The following is a 20,229-nucleotide window of genomic DNA, read 5'->3' as shown; positions in this document are numbered from 1 at the left end:
GAATGATTTTGCGTTCACACGGTAAGAAAAAAAAGGTACACCTCACATGTGCGCAATTTAACATGCAATAAACACATACACATATGCGAATGAGCATGCGTGCGCCTTTCATTTCAGCGTTATGTGCAGTAAAAGAGGCCTTACATTAGTGATATTGTGCAAAAATAGAAGGTACGCTTAGAAGCACTCATCATTTATAAATTGTGCTTGTGCCTTTAGCCCGTGGGAGTGGGAATACCGAATGGGCGTTAGTTATATCTTTTAAAGGATGCGCGGCGGGACTTAATTTTTTTTTTTCCCCGTTTGCACGTTTGCGCTTTTGCGTGTTCGTGCTTCGCTTAAAGAGTGTTAAACGGAAGAGAGAGAGATGGAAACGAAGTCCTTTTTGTTGAAAGGAAATGGACATTCCTCGCAGGGTGCTTAAAAATGTGTTCGTATTTTTACGCGTTTTTTCCACGCGCGCAAAATTTTACATAAATGCCAGGGAGAAATGTGTGAGAAGATTTTCTCTAGCCGTAAGGAGGTACACAAAGTTACCAGGGAAAAATTTACACACAGTAGGAATGCGGATGATGGGCCCCCGGGAAACGGTTTGAAATCATCGCCCTTGGCAAAATAAATCGTTCCTGCTTGCCTTTTTGATATCCCCATGCCCGCGCCGTTGCCGCATGCGTACATTTATTTTCGCAAATGACAGATGGCAGATGGCGAATTTGCACAATTGGCAAGTTTGCCAATGACAGGTTTGCGAATGGCAGATTTGCAAATGACAGGTTTACCGTTGACAAGTGACAAATTGGCCGCGTTACATCTCCACGTCGGAAGTGCCTTAACCGCGCCCGCATAGACCACAGTTTGACTACATTTTTTTCCCCTTTTTTCCCCATTTTTTCCCATAAAAACGCGATACAAAAAGGGAAGCGCGCATAATTGCAAAAATGAAAAGCCATAACTTGTATGAACAACTGAAAGGAAGTTTTCTTTATTGTCTGCTTCGTAACATCACCACCATGGCCCATTTAAAGATGAGAAGTTTCACATTAAACCGTTACTGTGTTTCCGTATAAGTATAAAAACACATAACGGCAGTCCGAATACGGTTTTGATTTCTCCGTTCTTTGTGTACTTATCATTTTCCCGCTCTCTCATTTTGTTTTCCCGTTTTCCCTTTTTAATCTTCTCCTTTCATTTTGCCCTATCCCGTTTGTTCTCCGTTTTTTTTTTTTTTAAAAAGTTGCAAATGGTGAATAGCCCAATTTGACACGAAAAAAATATACACTCAATGAGAAAAAAAAAAAAACAAAAAAAACAATAACATTATCGTTATCATTAGCATTATTATCAGCGTTAGCATTGTTACATTTACGGCAATCGTAAGTACAAATAATTCACATAAATTCGGAATCCCCCAAGCAATTGCAATATTTTTTGACACCTTTAATTTATGCTATGCATTTTACGAAACTCCCTCCTTTTAATGTCGTCAAATATCCACGGGGACTGCGTTATTTAGCAGTATAAGATATTTCGATGGCAAGCACGTACACGCATGTGCATAAGGGAGAACTGTAAGCCTTTTTCTACCTCTCGTCATCCATCACAAAGCCCAAAGGTCATTCATGTGATGGCACAAGCGTTTACGTATATGCAATTATATACGTAGGCCACTTCTTTGTCCCTTCGTATGCCCCTCCGCTCATCAGTACGCGCGCCTGCGCCTTTGTTTCAGTTTTTATTTTTGTAAGCATTTGAGTTGAAAATTTTTGTCTTCACCTTGTCTTCGCTTTGCCCAATTTTTCACCCCTTTTGCTTCCCATTTTCGCACATTTTTTTTTTTTTTTTTTTTTATACTACGAAACCATTTGTGTAGTGCTCAACACACGTGCACTAGACGGACGTACATTTTATCTCTGCTTGGGAAGCAAAAAAAGAGGCATGTAATGTTCGACGCGCTTGCGACTTCTCCCGCGTTAATACCACCACGTATTGGGTACCCCCCCATGAACCCCATCACTCCACATATCTACATGCACAAAGGCGCTAACGGCTTGCGTATATGTTCCCTTGCCATACAAAGTAGCAAATAAGGACAGGTCTCATCGCACGTCTTGAGGCACGCGCGTTTTGATGCATGAGTATGTGGGTGTGCTGCGTGGAGGTGTAAATCGCAAAAGTGAAAAGACACAAAGGTGAAAAGACGCAGAGATGAAATGTGAAGAGGCCAAATGTGGAGAGACTAAGGAAGGAGCTTCCACGTCGTTTCCCCCCTCAACGCGCAGTTTTACATTAAACGCCATTTCTTTTTAATACAATTTTGTATCCTCCAAAAAGTATGTCATTCATTTATTTTAAGTATGCTTTGTTATAATTAGACCCTTTTTTTTTTTTTTCCTTTTTTGTTTTTCGCATTACACGTTTGATAATTTTTTGTATTTTTTTTTTTTTTTTTTTTTCTTTTCTCCTTGCCATCTGCAAAACCATAAATGAATATTTTTATTTTAAATGACAAGCTCAAATTATTTTAAGAATGAAACGAAAATTTTTCAAGAATCAGTTGGCAAGTTGGGGGGGGAGAGCTATGATAGCGACGTTATAGAAATTATAAGCTTAAATGAGAACGAGCCTCGGTGCACCACGGTGTCCAGATTTGGTAACCCTGGGGGTGTGCATCATGGAAGGAGTAACTACGGCGTGTCGATAGAGGGATGCAGTGACAGTAAGTGATTCAACTGAGATGAAAGAGAGACCTATATTGTTTTGCTGTTTCCCGCTCGCAAAATTGAAGTGTTTTGCTTATTGCCATTGACCGATTCATGTTGGTTCTCCTTTGTTATACCCTCCCCGCACACGCACATAAACACACATAAACATAAACAAATAAACACACATAAACACACCCTCAAAATGATTATTCATGCCACGCGCCCCCTTCCCCCCTCGCAGTCGAAATTATAGAGGACATGAACTTGTACAACTACGAGCAAATAAAGTTGGCGAAGATAAAAGAATTCGAGGCGTCGAACAGGAGAGCCGAGTTGGTAAGAGACAAAGGAGTCTTCTTTGAGTACTATTTAGGATGCATAGAAACGGACTCCATCATTCTGTCGAGCGAAATATGTGACGTAAAGAGTGACAAAGATATTGAGATCAGCTACGAGATAACACCGAAATCGACAAAGCGGTCTTATTCCCCCATGTATATGCTAAAGGTAAATAAAAATTATGTCATGTCTAATGATTATATTAAAGTGATAGGTAGAAATATTCCCACAAATAATAAAAAAGTAAAAAAAAAAAGTTGTTAACAAAGAAAGGTAACTATTCTCCACAGTGCAATCAAGAATATTCAGAAATTCATTTCGACTCCAATAAAATTCTATCAGCAGACAAAAAATTCATAGAATTTGATAAATGTAAGAGTGAAATTTTAAAAGATATTAACGAGGGGTATCCATGTATAAGAATTAAACATAATAATAATCGAGACATCTCCAAAATTAAGAGCAATTTGTCCAAAACTTTATGTTTAGTTTTGAATGCAATAAGAATTGAAATTATGTTAGAAAAAGTTTCTTTTTGTGACTTAAAATTTGGGGGTAGCTTAAGAACTTTTATTCATGTCATTTTATACCCTGATTCTTTTAAAATTGATTCTCATAAATTTCATGAATATAATTCTTTGATTAAATACAGTGTTGATAATTTATTTAAGGAGCTTAGAATCACTCCATTGCGACTAGCCAAAAATATTGATATGGATTCCTTTGAAAGTGCTCATATTAGGATAAATAAGGAAAGTTTGTTGTCGCCTTCTAACAGTTCTCTTAAGAGCGACCCATCCTTGTGTGGCAAGAAGGACCTGGGGGGGGACACCTCCTTTGGTTTCAGCACCCCCTACAAGGCGCTGGGCGGCTCGAGGCGCTCCGTCCTAGGTATGACACCAGGAGAATGAGAAATGCAAAAGAGAGCGCAAAAGAGAGCGTAAAAGAGAGCCCAAAGAGAGCGCAAAAGAGAGCGCAAAAGAGAGCGCAGAAAAATGCGAAAAAAGGAACCCTTTGTAGTGGCTCCCCTCAGGGATGCGCAATTTACCTCGCAGAGTGGCCTGCCTCTGTAAGGAGTGATACTCGTCGCAAATCGTTTGACGAGTAGCGCCGTCACTGCAATCGCGTTCACAGCTTTACGCCGCCTCAATGCTCCTCACCCCCTCATTAGACCCGGCCACCCTCAGCGTGACCAAGGAAGAAGACGAAGTTGTGGACTCCCTGAGCGAAAACGAGATGGAAGAAAACAACGAAGAAGCAACAAACATGGTTTTTGTGGAAGAGAAATATCGTGGAGGGTACTTACTGGAAGAGTTCAAGGAAATTCACCCAGACAAATTTTACTTCAAACCTACGTTGAAAACGTACCAGGCGGAAGGAGTATGGTGGATGTACACCAAGGAAAATCCCCCCGAATATTTCAAAGAGAAAATAAGAAAAAACGAAGACATAAAAGAAATCGTTATTGATGAAGTCGTCAAGGAGAACCCTCATTTTGAAAGCGTGGCAAGGAAGAGGACACAGGTGCTTTCCATAATAAGTGAGAAGTTCGCCCCGAAGGCGGGTCTCCCGGAGGGCACTCTGTCCGAGTGTAAGGTCGAACAGGGTGGAAGCACTCCGCAGTGTAAGGTCGAACAGGGAGGAAGCTCCCCCGAGTGCAAGTTCGAACCGGTGAGCACGCCGCCCCAAGGCGAGGCGAAACGGAGCGACTTGGCCATCAAGCGAGAGAAAGCCAAGTTGCGCGGCCAAAGGGAAGACAACAGCGGCGAAGAAAATGACGAAGATGGCGAAGATGACGAGGATGACGAAGATGACGACATTCGGAACAAGCAACCGCTTAACCCCCTGTGGGAGGAACACGCGTTTATCCCCAACATAAAAATCTACGAGAAGGACAACCTGGTGTGTGTGCTAAAATATTTCTATGTAAACAAATTAACGGGGTGCTTTTCGCTGACGTACCCACAGTATGTGCCCCCATTCAGGGGGGGCATTCTAGCCGATGAAATGGGGTTGGGAAAAACCATACAAAGCATCGGATTAATAGCGCACGATGTTTGCCACAATAAATTGCATTTACAAAATAGGAACAATCAAAATAAGAACAATATTATTTACTTGATAGAGAATACAATCAAGGGATTTAATTTTAAAAAAGGAGGGACATTAATTATTGCCCCGTTAGCTCTGATCTATCAATGGAAACAAGAAATCGAGAAGCACACCAAGGAGGGTTTCCTCACGGCCTACATTTATTACGGCACCTCAAAAGATGTAACCAGCGAAGAGTTGTCTAAGTACTCCGTAGTGCTAACCACTTATTCGACTCTAGTCTCTGAGTATAAAAACACGCTAAGTAAGAAAGGGAATAATGGTGATGATAACAACCCTAGGGAAGAGAACGATGATATTGGGAAGAGTAAGCATGAACAGGGTGACATGGGATTCATCAAGGGGAACCCAAAAGAAGAGAAAGTCAAAGGTGGGGTTACCAAGCGTGGAGCAAAAAGCATCAGTCCTAAAGCGAGTTCACAAAGTGGAACAAATAATGAGAGCCCCAAAATAAACAACTTTTTTAAGAAGACTATTCTGGGAACGAAGATAGCGACGACGAGTAATACTACGCTGAAATTAAGTGACGATAGGAAGAACACAAAACAGGGAAGTTCGAAGAAAGAGTGTCCCTTGTATAGAATAACATGGAGAAGAATCATAATCGATGAAGCACACGTGATAAAAAATAAAAACTCCATTCAGTCAATTGCAGTGTGGAAATTACGAGGAGAAAGAAACTGGTGCTTGACGGGAACGCCTATACAAAATTCGATATATGACATCTTCCCACTATTTCGATTTTTAGGAATCAAACCCTATGGGACCATTGAATGGTGGAACAAAGAAATTATAGACTATGTAAATAAAAACAAATTGAACTTAGCCCTGGATGTAGTTAGGAAAATATCATCTCCCATTTTGTTGAGGAGAACAAAAAAATCGAGGACAAAAAATGGAGACTACATTATATCTTTGCCGAAAAAAAATGTGCACCTCATGAAGCTGAAGTTTTCCATGGAGGAAGAAGATTTTTATCGGGCCATATTTTACCGAAGCAAAACCAAATTTGACACATACATGCATGATGGGAATGTGTTAAGTCATTACTCCCACGTTTTGCAGTTGCTGTTGAGGCTAAGACAGTGCTGCTCGCACCCTCTGCTTTTGTTCTCTAAGCCTTTTTTTGAGGAATGGAATCGGGAGGACATAAACAACGCGCTGCAGAAGAAGGACGACGATGAGTGGAAAGGGGAAAACGAAGAAGGAGGTACTGATTTTCTCCCCGAAAATGGCACCACAGGGAGAAGCACTCCATTTAGCAGCTCCAACCGTAAGGACGTAGCAGATGAGCCAACGAATCGGGGAGACGACCTTATATACAACTTCATGCTAGGAGCGACGCATTCAAATCAGCTGGATGATGATTACGTCCAAATGATAGACCTGCTAAAAGGAGGAAACGCAATTCAGTGTGTAATCTGCTTGGAAGACGCTGTATACCCACTAATTAGCAAATGCATGCATATCATGTGCAAAAAATGTGCAGACAATTATTTTCACTTAACCCAAATAGCAGATAAGAAATGCCCACAGTGCAATCAGTACATAAGCTTAAAATCGTTGAAAACGCTACAAGAAAATAAGTCTCCTCTAGACGAATTGCTAAAAAAAATGAAAAAGGAAAACTTTGTTTACTCCACCAAATTGAAGCAACTATTTGATCATATACAAAATGACATGCAAAACGAATTGCACATTGTCGTATTTTCGCAGTGGATTGGATTTCTGAAAATTATCCAAAAATTACTAACTCTACATAATATTCCCAACAAAATATATGATGGATCTTTAACATATGAAGAGAGAAAAAATACTCTCCTTTGGTTTAATGTACAAAAAGGCAAAGTATACCAGCCAGGAATTGGATTTACTAAACCTTCTTTTCCAATTGCTGTAGAAAATTTCTCTGGGAAAGTACTCTTATGTTCGCTCAAAGCAGGTGGAGTTGGTCTCAACCTTACCGTTTCTTCCAAAGTCTACTTAATGGACTTGTGGTGGAACCCTGCCATCGAAGACCAGGCATTCGAACGAGTCCATAGAATTGGACAACTAAAGGATGTCAGCATTTACAAATTCGTTTTGGAAAAAACAGTGGAGGAAAGAATTCTGCAAATCCACCAGAGCAAGCAGTACACGGCGAATCAAATTTTAGCTCAAGAGGGTAACAAAATTAACACAGAGATGAAATTCGCTCCGCAGAAATTGGGCATGGATGATTTCATTCTCATGTTCAAGGATTGGAATGCGGAAGAGTAGGTCTCCTCGTTTGGGGGGGGGCAGCAAAAGAGGGGCCAAGTAACAAAGGTGCATACCAATCTTTGGACCATTGCACCGATCGAGTTGCACTCCCCGTTGCGCCGCGGTGTGCGTGTGGCTACACATGAGGAGGCAACGGATACATTGCAAAAAAAAAAAAAGGAGAAGACGTTTTAATCGCCACTCCGTTAAGCGTAGGCTGTACCTGTGGGATGGTATGATGACATGCGCTCCTTCTGATGGCGCCCCCCGTTTGGCCATCGGCACAGAAATACGGCCACGTGATTAATTCCGTCCCCGGTGTGTTTGAAAAGCCCGCCTTTTTTCGCGTTTGAAAATGGCCATCCGCCCCCAATTGTGAAATATATTTTTTTCCAGTCGGAGTAATCCCGCGGAACGGTCGTTCATGTACTTTTTTAATTTTCCCTTTTCATTTTTTAATCTTTATTTTTTAAATTTGGAAGCCTTTTTGTGTCATCCCGATTGGTGGGGCTCCCAACTACCCACGTGATAACTCTCGTTTGTGCAACAGCCATTTTGGCACTTCTCCGTTTGTAAGTGTATAATATAAAGACTTAAGGCACCGCGGGAAATAGTGCGCAGGAAGCACGCAGAGTAGAGGCTTTCACATCGCTCTCGTATCTCAGCGAATTTGCTGAAAAAAATACACAACTGAGAGAACTTCACGAAAGGGGGAAAAAATGAACAAAAATTCCAAATTGAGAAAGATCTCCCACCCACCACAGGTCAATTGGTATCATCTCAGCTTGTGCAGAAGGGTCAAATAGGCAAACTTCCCTGGAGTTCTCTCATTAAAAAAAAAAAAAAAAGGAACTGCGTTGCGCTTCTCCCCAAAAGGGGAACATATTTTTTGTTGTTTTTACCGAGAGAGGAGGAAAAATTCTCTATCAAGAAGTTCCCCCATTTAATGTGTTTTCTTTTTTCTTTTTTCTTTTTTCTTTTTTCCTTTTTTCTTTTTTCTTTTTTTCTTTTTTCTTTTTTTTTGTAACGCTGCTTTGTTCCTCACCACTTCGTACCACATCTCATATGTGTGCGTGATGCTCCTACCCTACTCGCGTAAATGTACAGGCTGGCAAACGGGAAAGTCCTCCTTCGCATGATTCTTTTCCTGGTCTGTACACATATAACCATTCTCGTAAGTTCCCAGGGATGCTACAGTAAAAGCAACTGTAGCGCCACCCCGTTAACCGAAGCCACCTTGCCCAATGGAGTGAACATATGGAGACGATCATACTACTTTGTAAAGCAAAAAAGATGCCCAAAAAATAGGATAAAAAAGATAAGCAACAAATTGTACGAGTCAAACACGCAGAGACCAGAAAGGAAGATCGATTGTTACGAATTAAACATAAGAAATGATAAGAAATTTGAAAAATATGCAAAAAAACCAGCCAGTCCAATGTCCAACCTGTTTTATTTTTCTCCTTTTAAAAATATCATAAGCAGTTTTGAACCCGTCGATATGGACATCAAAAAGAAGTTAAGGGAAGAAGGGTTTCAATATGAAAATGAGAAATCGGATTCAAATATTTTTCCATCCTTAGATGAAATAATAAGAGACGGAGATCCCTCCACTAATATGCATTTCTACAGAAGGAAAAGGTTAAAGAGCTTACTTTATAGGGACCCTAACAGATTTGTTAACGCTAGGAAGTTCATCGAGAATTACAATAAAAGGGCTCCACCAGATAAGCAGATAAATTATGACTTATTCAAGTGCGACATGTTTTATGTGCACTCGGATGGAACTATAATGAATATCGAGGTAGGCGAAGCGAGCTTGGAGAGAAGGGGAGGATAAAGGGAAGGGATCAGACGGGGAGGATAAACGGAAGGGATAAGAGGGGGAGAAACGCCCCAGTAGAGGGTCGCCACATGCGATTAAATACACGTGCTAAGGCAGAGACGTTTGAGTAGTCGGTCCCCACCCCGTGTAACGCTTCTCTTCGTTCTACCTCAATTTGTGATTCCCCTTCCTTGCAGGAGAACAGACCCCCGTACGACAAGAAGCTGGAGGAGAGCGAGCGAGATAAGGAACCCAGATTCGTCATCATGGCAGCGGTGAGCGGGAAGAGAAACGAAAATGTGCACGATTGTGCAAAAGTGTACAGTTATAAGCGCACTTGTCCTATTTCACACTTCGTCCCAATTAGCCCCTATTTCTGCGCTGCATCGCATTAAAAAAAATGTGTTGTGTTTTTATTTTTTTCGAATGTGTGTACAATACTTAACGTGCTGTTCGTTCCACTGCATGATCAACCCCATCCACATGCGCTCCTCTCCCCACCCGAACATTATTTGCAGCCCGGACATGCCAAGGAACGTAACTTAAAGGTACAGCTGGGAGAAGCGGCGGCGGAGGGGGTGGACACGTTGTACAAATGTGCACCATTTTTGTTACCCCCTCACCGATACATCACCACGGCTACATCACCACCGCTGCACCACCGCCTCACCACCGCTACACCACCGCCTCACCACCGCCTCACCACCGCTTCCCCCCCAGGTTGGCGACAAATTCCCGGTGATCAACGAAGAGCAGAAGAAGGTCCTGTTCGACAACCACTTCGCAAAGCCCAAAAAAATTAGGGACCCTCTGGTCCTACCGGATGGACGCAAAATTCCTTGAGCAGCAGAAGCACGTGAGTATATCCGGTTGAAGAAGCTACAGATATGAGCAACTATATGTGTGCTTAGCTAAGTGGTACAGATAATCCAGGTTACGTTTTAATTTACCCTCCTCTTTCCCCTGCAAGTCCGCACGAATGTTTTTTTTTAAAAGGGCTTCTTCCAAATGAGCAGTTAGGAGGATGAAACCGAATCGAGGGCAAACGGCAGGTGCACATTTTTCTGTGCAGGCAAATGAAAAAAAAAAGTTCCATCGTAAGAAACAAGAGGAGAAATTTCACACCAATTGAGATTCTCCACAGGATTAGCAACTATAGTGAACTTCATATTTTCAAGCCACGATCTATGTATCTTACTTAATTTTTTTTGTGCATTTAGAATAGCCATTCCATTATCGTTACTTTTTATTGGATAAAATTCATCTTCTCTAGAAACTTCTAAAGATAAAATCCTTTTGGCATATTTAAAAACATCAAAAATGAAATATTCGTAGAAGTACAGGGGGGAAGAAGTGGCCAAGGGAGTATCCCCATTTTTATCCTCCCCAAAATTGTAGTACTCCTTCTTGCGCACTATTCTATGTAGCTTCATATGGTTATAAAATTTACCCTTTACAATCTGGTGTAAAAAAGGGAGAGAAAAAATGTGGTGACAAATATTGCCATATATAAAGAGTTCTGGGTTGCTCAAAATGTATTCGTTCACTTCTGTATATTCACACACGCAGAATTCGTTTTTGATGGAGATATCAGGTGGCTGTTTCTTTCTTGCCCACTTTCGGCAAAAGATACCCATTGATTCCCCCTCCTCTATTTTAACCGCCTTATTAGCAACGTCACAATGGAAAAAGGAACAAAAACCAATTAATACGGGGTCAGATATTTTATTTAACACATTATCAATACTTACAACTTGAATATATTTTATGTTTTTTCGAAGCATATCGTCAATTATTTCGTTCTCGTTGAGGGCACTGAAGAGGGCTCCATTTCCCCCGGGGTATGTCAGCAATGTGTTATGATTGGACAGGACGATATTGAAGTTAAAATCGGTGGCATAATTATTGCTCTGCTTAAAAAATTTTATATTTTCCTTTTTTAATCCGAAAAAATTGTTCTCTTCCAAAAAGTGAACTGTTTCGTCGTGCGTGTACTGGGATGTCATTACGTACACGTAGATGGTCGTTCCGTTGGCGATGTTACTTTTGGGGGGTGGGTCCTCCCCTCTTGTACTTGAGCGGTTGGCGCAACCCATGCTACTTTTCTCATTAGCATGATCATGGCCTCCCCGAACAGTGTCAACTGTTGCGGTGTACTCTTCCAAAAACTTCACTTGCTCAAAATAAAATTGGAAAAATGTCTTCTTCAGAACTGGGGTAATTTCTAGTAACCCCTTTGGCTTCCTAAAGCCAAGTCGGGACCCCATACCACCAGCTAAGATCAAAACGGCCACTTCACTCCGTTTAATAATTTCCAGACCTATATGTTTTAATTCGTTCATTAAGTCTGCTTTTTTATATGTTTCGATAAATATGCTCCCGTTGGGTGGCTCCTCATTACACTCGTGGGTGCTACTGATGTTGATGAGTGGAGGCGCTTCCACCACATATGCTTCCCCCTCCTCTTCCTCCTCTTTCTCTTCTTCCTCCTCTTTTCCATTTTTTGCATTCCGTATTTCGCTCAATTTGTTTAGAAAATCATCCAAATGGGTTGGGTCAACATTGGTGAAATTGCCTGGTCCGATGCGCTTCACATATTCGCACAGCGATAGCTGATTTTGTTGCGTAAGAATCTTAACAATGTTATCCATCGGGGATTAGGGAATGCCCAAATGGGGGAAGGTGTGCAGGGGGAAAGCAACACTTTTTTCGCATGGCGCGGGGGACATAGGCACAGGAAGAGGTGCACCTTTGGGAGGGGGGCTCATCGATATGGATACCGAGCAAATCACCTGTGCAGACTGTTCATGCGTGATCTCTACGATCGTGATAATAGCTCTGCTCATTTGTTCAAAGGCTCCTCCCCACACATAGCCATGGCGCACTGTGACCTGCAGCCCTTCGCCAGAGCAGCCAACTTTGTGCGTCAAAACAAACCCAAGGCTTTGTTCCCCTACAAAATGGAGAACCAACAGCAGCCTCTAAACGGGGGCTTTTTAACTGAGTATTAGGAAAAAAAAAAAAAAAATGAGTGCTTCCTTTCGCACTCTCCACACGTTAAAGGTAGCAACTGCGAGGGGTCCTTTTTTTTTTTTTTTTCCTCTCGGATGTGCTTTTCCCACCCTAGGGGGTTGTTCCTTCGTCAAAAGGGGTAAAGCACATACGACGCGTAAATGTTCACTCTTGTCGGGTTCAAATTAGGGAAAAGACTTTTCTAAAAAATTAAGTGTTCTTTGGAGAAAAAAAAAAAAAAAAAAAAAGTCTGAGAGGGTCACAAAATGGGTAAGGGCAAGGCGGCAAAAAAAAGTTGTATGCATATAGTCCATATGCTATATATGTACACATCTATGACGCACACTACTGCGTCGGCACGCACGTGCTTTCACATACGTGTGTTTATACACGACATGTGCCGTCTTAAAAAACGAATGGATTCATAAAACAGGGGACTGATGGGACGAATAAAATGGGGAGGAGAAACACCACGTGGCGAATGGGGTGGGGGGAGGAGAACGAGAAAAGTGAGATTAAAAAATTAATTAATTAATAACAACACGCGGTGGAAAATGCCGAGGTGGAAATGGCGCAAGCACATTTAAAACATGTGCACAAGACAGTGCGTAAATATTCATACAATGCCATAGTGTATTCTTCAAAACGCGTAGGAAAAAAAAAAAAGAAAAAAAAATCACTTTTTCATCACTGCGCACATGAAGCTATGTATTTATGGTACATGCAAACAGACGTGTGCGCTCGGCGCAGCTAGCTGCATGGGATGGCCACCTTTTCCAAATAGCAGGAGGCTACTCACTTGAGCGCTTCCACCTTCGAATCGAGTGCCATCATCACTCATCACCTCTTGAATCGTTCTCTATGCCAACAAGCACAACTGCGCGTCTGGGAAAAAACATATAACGTGGAGATGCTGCTGCTGCCGGTGTGGTGCGTGGGGGAAAAAACAAACCCGAGAAAATTGTAGCAAAAACGGGAGTGGTGCACCTCCCCTACTTATAAATAACTCTCCCTATCTCTCCCATGTCCACACCCCCCGCTTCTTCCTCCCTTTTGTATATCCCCCTTGACATTCATATATTCGCAATTAAAACGGAATGTCCAAATCTGGGGACGAGGAGGGAGGGTCCTATCTGCCACTCATTCGTGTCCGGAGAGAAAAAGTGACAGGAGTTTAAGACATCGCCATTTTCACCACCCGTGATGATGTACGAATCGGACAGTGTGGCTGCACCAAAATTCATCTTTTTCTCTGGAACTCCATTCAGAAATTGCCACCTTTTATTAAAAGGTTGGTACTGTTCAACGGAGTCCAAAATATTGTGTTCGTTGTCAATCCCCCCAACAACATATATCTGATTTAGGTAGTTAAAAGCTGCCCCTGAGCTTCTAGCTTCTAACAAAGCGTACGGAAATTGCTCCCATTTGTTCATCTTTTCATCATACACTTCGATCGAATTTAGTCTTTCTCCATTGGTTCCACCAATGACATAAATTTTGTTGTCAAAGGCTACACACATGGACGAAGATCGTGGAGTATTCAATGGGGCGATTTCTACCCAAGCCTTCATCCTATGATCATAGGCTTCTACATTGGGGATTATAGACGATCCATCATACCCACCAATACAGTAGATTCTTCCGTTGGATGTAACTCCACAATTGTTTCTTCGAGGGATATTCAAGTTACTAGAAACAAACCAAGTGTCTCTTAACCTATCATATACCTCAGTTTCGAAAAGGGCTTTATAATCATAATTATTTCCTCCAAAAACGTATAAGAAATTGTTCAAAACAGCACTTCCAAAATATGCCTTCTTCGTGGACATGGGTGTACACATACGCCAACACTGTTGGCTAATATCTAAGAGTTCCATGGAGTTTAGGTACTCTACCCCATCGAAACCACCCATGCAGAAAACTAAGGGGAAAGGCAAAAATTTAATACCATAAAATTCTGCCTCTTTTAGCAGGGCCTCACTTTCGCTTAAGTCCTTCGGAATAGGGACCGTCAATGGATTTCTTAAAAAGTTTAATATGATTCTGAATAACTCGCTATCCCGATCTAGAAATATCCTGCCTTGCTTATCCCTCGTTACGTGGTACCTCCCACTTAGCAATTTTTCTATAAAGGAGTCCTTCTGCTGTGTTAGGGTGTGCCTAGATGTTTCAAATATGGCCCCCCCGACGTTTATATCAATCATAGTTTCCGTTGCGATGTTAGCATCGACAATTTTTTTCTTATCATTTTCAAAATTTTTATATTCTTGGAAATATTTTTCTTTCTCTAAATAGAGGACTAGCTTTATTTTATCTATTTCTTGTAAAAATCGTAGCCTTTCCTCATCGAACCTTTTTCTATGTTCTTCTTTTTCTTTCTTAATTTGTTTATACCCGTTTGATATATCAATGTCCAGTTTTTTCCTTTCATCGTGCAGTTTCTGTTCCTCGATTGACTTTCTATTTTCTATTTCTTTGTAGAGTCTTATTCTTTCCATTTCTAGTTCCTTTTTGTCTTTAAATAATTTGTCCTTTTCTCTGATAAAATTCATTTGTGTTTTTTTTAGCCAATTAATAAACGTGATTCTGAGATCCCCCACCATGTTTTCAAAGTCACTTGAATCACTCAACTCCGTTTCGATTATTTTCTTTTCATACGTATCATTAATATTATTACTATTGCTATATTTTTTACGATTATTCATTGCGTTATCTTCATTCGCATTTATTGGAGTGGACGAATCCATGAAGCCCTCCTTCTTGTTGCTGCTCTTTACTGGCAGGTTGTTACTGCCCAGGTTGTTTTCTATTAAATTCATGTCTTTACTCTTTGACATAAATATCGAGTCACTTTTATTTAATAATTTATTTAAATATTTATTCCCAAGATTTTCTTTCGACAAATTGTTAAAATTTTTGGATAAATTACTTGGCAAAAAATCCTTCTTCGAATCAAAGTTCGAGTCTAAAACGCTCAAGTCTATGGATTCCAAAAAGCTATCTTTCATATTTGCAAAGCTGCTATTGTTTAGAATGAAACTATTATTTTCTGTCTTTTCATTTTTATCGCTTGTCAAATTCATGAACGAGTTGGACTCATTTTCGCTGCTGCTGACACTTTTATCATCGCTGTTGCTGTTGGCCCCAGATTCCCTTTCGTACGTGACGGAGAAGTTGGAAATGCTGTTGGTTTTTATTTTTTCGCCCTCCATTGTTTATTTCCCTTGGTAGTTTTCATGCGTGAAGATTCATCTGTTCCTTGGATGGAGGTATATTTGCAGCGTTTACTTCTGGAGGGGTCGCCAAGCAGGTGCAGCCAGTATGGGCATAAAAGTGGGTTCACAAAAGGGTTCACAAAAGGGTTCACAAATGGGTTCACAAACGGGTTCATAAACGGGTTCACAAATGGGTTCACAAATGGTTTCACAAATGGGTTCACAAATGGATTCACAAATGGGTTCGCAAAAAGGTACACTAATCGATGCACTAATTGGTGCACAAATTGGTGCACAAATTGCAATGCAAAAAATAAACGCGAACGGAGTAACCGCTTTGCTCTGACAAGGGCTAGCAACGTTTCACAATTCTTTTGCTCCCGTTTGGGTAATCACGTACACAAAGGGCGGGAGGGCACCTAACATAAGCACTTTGGGAAAAATCAAAAACGCAACGGGTGGAATGTCAAATTGGTGAGCACGCCGTGGGCATATTCCGTACTGTAGGCACACCAAAATGGTATAATACAATCGGCAGGGCGCGCACGAACATGTACATATAAGCAGGGAACAAAATGAAGAACTTTGCCCACACGCTTTATTCACCAAATAGGTAACATTCGCAGATTACAAAGAATCTACAATAAATTCGTTGCTACAAAACATATTCTCTTTTTTACGCATTTATAAAAAATTAAGCAAAAAGTGACGAACGAAAAAGGAAAAATATATGAAATGGGATATATATATATGTATATTCATCCCACTTAACAATATCTTTTTAAAAAAAAAAGGGGGTGAAAAAAGAAGGCTTTTCAAAACATTATCCGTGATGTAGCATTAATTAACGTTTTTTTATGTAATTTTTTCGTAAATATTGTTATTTATGTAGATTATCCTTTTATCATAGAATTATTTTATAAAAATTAAGTTAAATGCAAAATTGGAAAGTACATACGTACGGCCTTCTTCTGCAAAGGAAAATTATCTTGTGGCTACGGGGGTATTTTTATATTTATTTAAATCATCAATTGGGATATATAGACAAAAAAAGGAATGGAAATTGGGGACGCTACAAATTACGCATACAAATATGCATATTGGGCATATAACGATCACTGCGCAAACGTGAACGTGCTGTATTTTTATGCCGCACAAAAAATCTGTTCAACGTAGTAGCATGTAATTGCCACTTGGCCTAATGATCATGTCAAATTTGTGGAAAAACAAAACTCTAAAAAAATATCGCCATTTATGGAAAATTGCGATGAATGGCACAAACGATGTTTTACGCCAAATGTTTTTGCAGGCCCCCCTATTAAATTCTAATCGCGTTTTTTCCTTATTTACGCTGAAAAAAAGGAAGTTATATATATATATAGTGCGAAAGTACGCCTTTTTGAAACCTTGCGCTTTTTGGGAATTTACGCATAACAACGGTTTTCCCGCATTCGCTTTGACCACTTCGCTTTGCCTCTTCGTCTTCGACTTACTCTTTTTTTCCACTTCGAATTTTTTTTTTTCAATTTATTGCCATTTCCTCCCTTTTTACCTAGCAATATTTTTTAACCAAAACTGTTCTTCCAGTTAGCTATTTTGAATTGATGTGGCTAACAAATTATGAACTGTTCAGGCAATTTTTGGATGTACGGAAAAAAAAAAAAAAAAAAAGTGTTAAAAATGAGGTAACAAAGGAATATACTAATTATTCATAAGTGTATGCATAAATGCAAGTATAATTGTGCGAATAAACGTACGGTCAAATGTGCGCATATAAACGCGTGTAACATTTGCGGTCTGCGTTATGTACATGGGGGCAGGCGCCATTGGCCCCCCACGCATTTTCCGATTTTATTCACCACTCATATGCAATACACCCAGAAGGCATACTCGCCAAACTTTTACTCCTAACGAAACACGTACATGGTTGCGCAACTTCCCAAAGGCGGAAAAACACGCTTCATACGTAATGATAGTGAAATTTCCAGCGAACAAAGGAGTAAATGTTCTGTACGTATCATTTGTTGCCCGAGCGGGAAAGTAGTTAATGGCAATAATTTACAGCCATTACGCGAAGCCAATCCAGTGCAGAAATTTGCACGCAAGTGAAACAACCGTTGGGCAGTGTGTATATTATGTACACACGCAATTTAAAAAAAAAAAAAAATTGCACACACATCATTTACTGGTGAAAGTATTACTTTTAAAAATTTTTGCAATACTGTAAAATGCCCCTTTCAAATTGTTGTATTTTTTTCTTTGTTCTTTCTCAAAGGAGAACATTTTAATGAAATTTGTTTATTTCACATTTTCCACATTTTGGAAAAAAAAAAAAAAAAGACAACTTCTTTAAGGATGAAATTGTTCCGGGTGACGCAAAAAGGGTAGAGCGCGTCACATTAAACATTCGCAGAGCTGGACGAGGGACGCACTTGTTTATTGGCATTTTCCTGCGACATGCGACAAATCGGGGGAAGGAACCAGGTACATGTTGACCGTTGCAGGTTGCTCATGCTTCCCAAAAAGTACAACAAAAGGTAGGGGGAAAAAATAACTTATCTGTCGAGGAAGCTATCTCGGAACGGTTGAACCATTCCTCATCATGTAAACATTGCAAAACAAAAAATGCTAACGATTTTTTAAAACTGAAATGTGTGTGAGCATAGCGTAGCCCTCTTAATTTCGCGCAGCTGGCAAAAAAACTTGGAGAATGCTCGAAAAGTATTTTAACAACCTTATGCAAAGCCGGCCGGTCTACAAACTTCATGTAGATATGCTTTACCTTTCGGCTATTTTGTTTCACACGACAAAGCTATGCGACACCACATTGGATAATGGTGTGCAGGTAAGGCATCCAAAAAGGTGGGGATTACAAATTATACACTCCACTTGCACAAAGAGGATAGGCGAAGCATACCTGTTATGTTAAAATGTTCGTCGAAATTTTAACCGAACCTTTGGGCGACTCTGTAGCAACGCGCAAGCTTATTCGATGCACATTTAACTTTTAAGATAACGTAATACTTAATTTTATTTTGCAAAATGCACAAATCGGTTTAACAAAGAGGGGAAAAAAAAAAATATTCACAATGGTTTTTAAAAAATGTATCATTTTGATACGAATGACATGGCTAATAAGAGAGTAACGAGGCCATCATATGAATTAACAAACTGTGTAACCTCGAGAAATGACTGCATATCTAGGTGAAACACACTTGCTAAATGAACAAGTATTTAGTGACAATAAGGTGTAAGGAATGGAGGAACGGGATGGGGAAAGAAAAAAAAAAAAAAACAAACAAAAAACAAAAGAAAAAAAAAACAAAAAACAAATAATCAACAAATGAAGAGTTAAAATTTAGCATAAAAAAATGGAGCGCAATAAGATATAAAAAAGGTAATCACACACGTTAACTTCCAGAAGCGGCAACATTAATGCCGTCTTCAATTTTGTACACTTTGGTTCTTAGCTATGGTCCAGATTTTACGCTTAAGGAAAACTCACATATATCTGAGGGGTACCATCGTGTGGTGTGTCCTCAGGGTGCAGCCTCTCTTCTCTACGTGTTTGTGCAACAAACTGTGCAATTTTGCTCGTGCGTCTAATTCGCAGTTTTTAAGTAGTACGGAGATTTATGTACCAAAAAGGATAGGAGGAGGGAAAAGGCGTGCAGAGCAACTTCCTTCGATTCGCATTTAACCAGTTTTGAAATATATAAAATTTTTTTTCTTTTATGTGTATGATGTTTCCTTGCGTGTTTTTTCTTATGTTTCAATTTGTTGATGTTTCTAGAGTCTTCACTAATGTGCACATCATTTTGTAGGTATGGATAGATATCTTTTTTTTTTAATCTGCTCTTTTTTTCACTCCTTGGGAGGGTGTGATCACCCAGCTTTTGTCCTTTTCCCACACGACTGCTTGGGCGACCTTTTGGGCGACTACTTGGGTAATTCCTTTCCCTCTCTCGGTAATTATTTCTATCGTGTAGTGGGTCTTCCTCTCCGTCATTTCGTCTATTGGCCCTATTTTGGGGGGGGCCCCGCGCATCATTTTTGGTGTAGTAGTTGTTCACACTGTGGTGCGTCTTGTACAGTTCGGCGGGCGAGGCGCGTCTGTCATGGCCACAGTGCTTATCGGGACGATGGTGATTATTTGTGTGGCGATCTTTATGGTGGCCATTATGTCGGTCATGATGGCCTCCCTTGCCCCCCTCGCTCGGGTTGTCGCTGTGATCCGCGTCGTGGTAGGCCAGCTGCTCATTCCTGAACTGCTTCTCAAAGTACTTTTCGTAGGTGTTTTTTCGCATAATTTGCTTCATCCTGTGGTTGGAGTCATCCTTTTTCCTGAAGGAGAAGCTCCTGAACTTGGGTTTGCGGTGGGATCTTTTTACCTTATACACAGATCGGTAGAGTATCCTAATGTAGTATGATGGTTTGAAGTCTCCCAACTGTCTGTACTTTTGCGGGTAGAAAAATGTATGAAAGTTCCACTTGGTTTTAATTGGCTGGTCATCTTCCTTAGCCCCTGTGCTAAAATTCGACTTCTTGCTTTTTATTTTGTTTTTATTTCGACTTAATATGGAGAGTTTTTTCTTCCCCTGACCCTGATCCAACTGAATTAGTAGAATGTCAACTTTGATGATGCAGTTGGTGAAGAGAGACCACAGCAATTTATCCTTCTGACAATATCCGACTTCTTTGTTGCTAACCCAGAGGAAGCTCTTTATGCTGCTAGCGTTATTGTCTTTGAAGGAATATAACGGAATGACTGCTACAATGTTTT

At 40.4% G+C, this 20,229-nt stretch overlaps 4 protein-coding genes across 4 annotated transcripts; 2 read left to right on the top strand and 2 right to left on the bottom strand.

Moving 5' to 3' along the window:
• Window positions 1-2,502: 2,502 nt before the first annotated feature.
• On the top strand, window positions 2,503-7,412 carry PCYB_122030 (DNA helicase; the record flags this gene model as incomplete). Its single annotated transcript, XM_004223534.1, has 4 exons — window positions 2,503-2,650; window positions 2,944-3,255; window positions 3,342-3,932; window positions 4,213-7,412. 4 exons carry the CDS (start codon window positions 2,503-2,505, stop codon window positions 7,410-7,412), a joined length of 4,251 nt encoding a protein of 1,416 aa, XP_004223582.1.
• A 1,081-nt stretch (window positions 7,413-8,493) lies between these two features.
• Window positions 8,494-10,062, top strand: PCYB_122020 (hypothetical protein; the record flags this gene model as incomplete). The annotated part of the gene is made up of 4 exons (XM_004223533.1): window positions 8,494-9,198; window positions 9,417-9,536; window positions 9,738-9,767; window positions 9,940-10,062. 4 exons carry the CDS (start codon window positions 8,494-8,496, stop codon window positions 10,060-10,062), a joined length of 978 nt encoding a protein of 325 aa, XP_004223581.1.
• A 614-nt stretch (window positions 10,063-10,676) lies between these two features.
• On the bottom strand, window positions 10,677-11,870 carry PCYB_122010 (UDP-N-acteylglucosamine pyrophosphorylase 1; the record flags this gene model as incomplete). Its single annotated transcript, XM_004223532.1, has 1 exon — window positions 10,677-11,870. A coding segment is annotated over one exon (1,194 nt), but the record flags the coding sequence as incomplete, so codon positions are not given.
• A 1,434-nt stretch (window positions 11,871-13,304) lies between these two features.
• PCYB_122000 (kelch domain-containing protein) lies at window positions 13,305-15,443 on the bottom strand (the record flags this gene model as incomplete). Its single annotated transcript, XM_004223531.1, has 2 exons — window positions 13,305-14,152; window positions 14,180-15,443. 2 exons carry the CDS (start codon window positions 15,441-15,443, stop codon window positions 13,305-13,307), a joined length of 2,112 nt encoding a protein of 703 aa, XP_004223579.1.
• Window positions 15,444-20,229: the final 4,786 nt, after the last annotated feature.

The sequence above is a fragment of the Plasmodium cynomolgi genome, chromosome 12, assembly GCF_000321355.1.
Source record: "Plasmodium cynomolgi strain B DNA, chromosome 12, whole genome shotgun sequence".
Lineage (NCBI taxonomy): Eukaryota > Apicomplexa > Aconoidasida > Haemosporida > Plasmodiidae > Plasmodium > Plasmodium cynomolgi.
This window is presented reverse-complemented; position numbering and strand designations above follow the sequence as displayed.